This window comes from Cricetulus griseus, chromosome X (assembly GCF_003668045.3).
Source record: "Cricetulus griseus strain 17A/GY chromosome X, alternate assembly CriGri-PICRH-1.0, whole genome shotgun sequence".
Lineage (NCBI taxonomy): Eukaryota > Metazoa > Chordata > Mammalia > Rodentia > Cricetidae > Cricetulus > Cricetulus griseus.
In genome coordinates this window covers 106,902,540-106,908,210 of record NC_048604.1, presented here as the reverse complement: position 1 = coordinate 106,908,210, position 5,671 = coordinate 106,902,540, and the positions used below count along the sequence as shown (strand labels likewise).

The 5,671-nt window shown below is 40.0% G+C and overlaps 1 protein-coding gene across 1 annotated transcript; it reads left to right on the top strand.

Annotated features, from left to right (window-relative positions):
• Nucleotides 1-4,564: 4,564 nt before the first annotated feature.
• On the top strand, nt 4,565-5,200 carry LOC100760821 (claudin-34). The gene has a single exon (XM_027432157.1). The coding sequence runs from the start codon at nt 4,565-4,567 to the stop codon at nt 5,198-5,200; it is 636 nt and encodes a 211-aa protein (XP_027287958.1).
• The last annotated feature ends 471 nt before the right edge of the window (nt 5,201-5,671 follow it).

Genomic DNA, 5,671 nt, shown 5'->3' with positions numbered 1-5,671 from the left:
CAGATTTGTGGCTATAAATACATTCACCGTGCTGTGGAGGAGCCACCGCTGCCCATCTTCACCCAACAGAAATGCTGTCCTCATTAAATGTCATCTCCCATTTCTGACTACCCCAGCTTCTAGTAACCACCATTTCGTTTTTTGTCTCTGTGGAGTTGACCATTTTAGGGATCTCCTTAGAGCAATCACAGTGTTTGATCTTCTGTGGCAATGTTATAGTTTTGATGTGATCTGATCCCCAAAAGACTCGTGTGTTAAATATTTGGTCCCTAGCTGGTGACAGTGTTGTGGGAGGTTCTTAACCCTTAGTTAAGACACAGCTAGCAGTAAGTACCAGTATGCATGACTTTGAAGATTTTACCTTGTCCCTGGTCCCCCCCCCCCCCCGTCCATGATGTTAGTAGCTTCTGTCACCCTCTCATAATAGAGATAACTGGCTTTAGCCCTAGTGGTATCCCCAAAGCCAAGGACAAAAGACTCAAATCTCTGAAATCTGAGCCAAACTTAAGAATTCATTTTTAAGTTGTTCTCTCAAGTATTTTTGATCACTCCTATGGGAAGTTGAGCACCACTGAATCTTTGAGTCATGATGGCTCAATTTAACCATTTATTTCTCAACATCACAATAATGTGAAAGTCAGAACAAGCACTGTAGAGACCATGATTTGAATTTTGAGTGGGGACCTTCATCCAGGTTAGTGATATGTAGTATGGTCTACTTTCTGTCATGATGCCATGCATTAGCACCATTCTCTGTCTCCCCAACTCTGTCTCTGTGTCTCTCTGTCTTTCTGTGTCATTCCTGTCTCACTCTGTTGGTACATTTGCTATCATATATTCTCTATCTGAATTTGAGCAAATAGTAAGGAAATGTGGCTCCAAAGACCAGCTGTCTCCATCATTCTGCTCACAGAACCTACCTTCATGAAGGGCTGCAAGTGCCAGACCTTTTGATTTCTGCATGCATATTCTCAAGCCTAGAAAGACTCATGTGCTCTCAATATACAGCAGGCAGGACACCAGATAGCATGTTTTTGTAATATTGACACCTTGTAGAGGATCTAAACTCCTCATTGTCAGTTCACATACATACACACTTGTGTCTATGTTTACATGTATTGATATGTGAGAGTGTGGCTGTCTATCTCTGTGTGTGCATATGTATAAATAAACACCTGTTTATATGCAATGTTTTGGTGTGTGACATTCTCTATTTCTCTCTCTCTTTCTCTCTCTCTCTCCCTCTCTCTCTCTCTCTCTCTCTCTCTCTCTCTCTCTCTCTCTCTGTGTGTGTGTGTGTTGTGTTTAGCATCATTATGACAGTTGGATCAATCCCATGACTGCTTTCTTTGACCCCACTCTGCTTCCTTGAGTGATTCTCTGCTACACAATCAAGATACATGTGCAACTTGGCCATCCCAATCACTTGGAAAAGAACTCTTCCATAAAAGTTCTTCCTAAACTTTTAAAAATCCACCCAGAATTCCTTACTTTTTGTGATGTCATCCTTCATACTACCATGTTCTTAGAAGCTCTCCTGGTTCTTGTACCACACACCTTCCATTCACACACAGGGTGCAGGGTGGTATCTCTTCTTCTGCTCCTGTGGACTGCCTGTACTCCCTCACTTCTCTTTCCCTCGTGAGTGGGCATTTAATCCCTGGTACTTTTGATTCCTTTAAAGTTTTGGCAGTAGAGATGAGCCTAGAACAAAGAGCTAGTTTGTTGAATCTGTTGATGTCAATTTGAGGACAATATGACTTCTCTGGTGGGAGCTTTTACACTAGGGATAGAGTGTTCAGTTCTTCATTTCACCCACCCCCTCAATAGCAACGGCCGCTCAGAAATTTAATTCAAGAAATTTAATTACTGTTCATTGTGTTCTAACTACTAGTCTCATAAATGCAACATGGTACCCAGGTGCAGGCAAAAGCTCGAGGAACACCACTGCAAATCCAGTCTGTTTCACAATGAACTTGAGAAGTCACACCAGTTTAAGTACAGTCTGGGCTACATACTGAGTTCGAAGCCAGCATGGTCTACATAATAAGCTCATAACTCAGATCAAGCAAGCCATAACAAAAGAATGTCTTCCTTATGCTGAGAGTAGTGGCATATGGCTTTTAGTCACAGCACTTGGAAGGCAGAGGCAGGTGGATCTATGTGAGTTCAGACCCAGCTCTGTCTACATAGAAAGTTCAAGGACAGCCAGAGCTATAAAGGAAAACCCTGTTTCCAAAAATGTTTTCCTGGACTACTTTGGACCCCTTTCAGGATCCTGCCTCAAAATGTAAATTTTAAGAGGGCTATCAATATAGCAATATAATATAAACTCAGTGGAAGAGTGCTTGTCCAGTATATGTGATACAATAGTTTCAATCTCCTCTGCCAAAAAAAGTTTGTTCAGGACTATCCATTCAAAGATAATGATAATAATTGATATGGTCCCTGCCAGGATTATTTTGGCCTTTCTGTATGATTTTAGGGACCAGCCTGCCACACTCTTTCACTTTGTGCTCCTGTCCATGACACAGCCACTCGAACCTCCAGAATCCTATGATCTCCATAGACTAAACTGGATTACTTTGCCCACTTAACCTTCATTCTTATGAACTCACTTCTGCCATTTATCAGTCTTTAAGGTTGTTAGACAGACTGGGCATTTTGACCTCTCCATCTAGGGCAGGTCTCAGGCACATGGTGGCATCCCCTCACTCCATTTCTCACATTTGGACTCCTTTCTCCTTTTGGTTGTCAGGAGAAGTATCTATCCTTCAAGAATATTTTCCACCACCACTTCACCATTATGTGACTTCATCTCTTCACTATCTGCTCCACTGGAACATCCTGTTCCACTTGATACAGCTTTCCACAATGGCTGAAGCTGAGACTGTCTTTAGTAGACGACACCCAGGAGTCATGCGAGATGCAAACTATGGACCAAACAGTGAGTGAGTGTCACCTCTAAATGCTGCTTTTTAAATATTTTAAGATTTATTTATTTTATGTGTGTGTGTGTGCGCGCGCGCGCGAGCCCGAACAGGTAAGAAGAGGAATCAGATTCCCCGGAACCAGAGTTACATACAATTATGAATTACCATGTGGATACCAGGAACTGAACCTGAGTCCTTTGCAAGAGTTGTAGGTACTCTTTACTTCTGAGCTATTTCTCCAGCCCCCAAATGATGTTTCTTAGGCAATAAAAATAAAGACACCTTTGGATTTTTGTTTCCAGGAGTTACATCCTACTCAAGTAGAAAATAGTTGGCTCCAAAAAACTGATTCTTTTGGTTCCCATCCAACAGTTCACTTCTCACATTTTCTTTCTGTGGCACTAAGGGTATCATTATATATAGTGCCTAAAAATAAAGCCCTTGAAAACACACTTTTGGGGAGGTTGATATAAACCATTTATCTAGTACACACAAGTACCTGAGTTGTAACAGCATCACTTCAAAAACAACAACAGCCATAAAACAATAACACAAAACCTAACACAAGCCAGGCATGGTGGCACATGTCTATAATCCAAGTATTCAGGAATCTGAGACACCTGAATTTCTTTGAGTGTGAAACCTGCCTGGGCCACATAATGAGCTGAAGAAAATCCTTGTATGTTGTGAAACAGTCTCAAAAAAACTAAATTTAATTTAATTTTAAAAAGGAAAAAATAGGGCTGGAGAGGTGTCTGAGAGGTTAAGAGGACTGACTGCTCTTCCAGAGGTCCCTGAATACAATTTCCAGCAACCACATGGTGGCTCACAACCATCTGTAATGGGATCTGGTGCCCTCCTCTGGCATGCAGTCAATATAGGCAGCATACTGTAAACATAATAAATAAATAAACCTTTAAAGCAGTTAAAAAAAAGGAAAAATAAAGAAAAACAGCAAAATCTCTAAATAATAAATATTCAAAACCATGACAGCGTAAAAGTACTAAGAAATATGCTTAGTGGTTTCTATAAATTTTAGATTTGCTTCCTGGTGAACATTTTCTTAGGTTCCAAAATGTCCTCCTTTTGACATGTGGCAAGTATTCCAGTGAATTGGATTGCCTCAAGGCAATGTACACTGAGCAGTAAACTACACGTGTTTCCTAGAATCAATTAATTTTATATTACTTTTCTTAATTAACTAGTTAATGATTTATTCATCATTTATTGACTTTTCTATATTAGTTTTTTTGGTACAGAGTCTCACTGTGAAGTTCTGGCTGGTCAGGAACATGAGATATATATTATGCTGACCTTAACACTCCCCCAATTTTCCCAATTGTTCATCTTTGTGGCTGAATATCTATATTCAAACCACATTGTGTATCTGGACCAACAGTCAGAAATGGAACTGTTAAAATTCATTGTCAAGCCACAGTAAATATCCCCCAATGGCTTTTCACTTAATTTGCTTATAAATAGGAATTTCCAGAACAAAGGCCCATTTTCTAAAACATAAACAATTAATCCATCCTGTTACTAGTCACTCAATAGACAATGTCCCATGCATGAGGAGCCTGTCCTTATGTTGTCTTGTATTTCTTTACAGTTATCCAATGTTCACTGTCATGATGATACTGTTCAACAAAGATTTCAATTACCAGGTAGGAGGTTTTGCTTTGTCCACCATAGCATGGATTCTTTGCATCACCTCCATGGGCCTCCCGCAGTGGCGAGTATGGTACTTGAAAGAAGCTGCGATCTCTTACCCTAGTGTGGCCTTTGTGGGAGTGTGGAAAACCTGCCTGTACCACTATGACAACTCGAGCAATATTAGAACGTGTTACCAATACAGCTACTATGACACATTCATCCCTTTGGATATTCGTATTTCTCAACACCTGCTGCTGATCACCAGCATTTTCTGGCTGATTGGAAAAGTGGCCACCATTGTTGCTCTTAGAAATGTGTACAGAGGAAGACAAGAGCAGAATGCTACCCATAATGCCTTCGGCCTTTCAGCGATTCTGAATATCATTGCGAGTAGCTTTGTCTTCCTTGCTGTCTTGTGCAATTATTTCTCCATTGTAAACAAGGAAGGGATTGCCTTTCCACCCTCTTTCCATATGCCCCTTTATCCACATAATCAGAAAGCTGGGGCTGCCATGGGTGTGGCATTTCTATCGGCTGTCCTGTTTTTGTTCAGTGGCGTGATTTTTATTTCTTCTACGGTTCCCTTAAACATCGTAGACTTTCCTGATATCTGAAAATAAATTTACTTCACATTGGGAATTCCAAAATTTCCTGTGGTTATAGCAAAGATTTTGGAGATGTCTACCTAAAGTTTCCAAATTTTCAACAACGCTCAAATGGCCTGTGACAGAAAATGGTTCAATGGCTACTTCTGTTACCTTTCCTGTCTTGTTTGTTTCATTACTTCATTGGTTGTATAATGGACTTCCATTAAAATTAAAAAAAAAAAACTTTACCCACTTACCAATTTGTTTTATGAAATTTGGGATTTCATTGATGACAACGAAGGACATGATAAATAAACCCAATACATATGAAAATGAGTATCAGAGCACATTAATCTCTCTTATCGACGTCTGGTTCCACATCTCTTCCATATGAAGTTTTCCAAATGTGTCCAATTTGACAGATTAGTGGAAGGAATCTCCCCAGTATATTACAAGACTTAATGACCTGAAGATGTCTATATTTCCTTTAATAAGCGA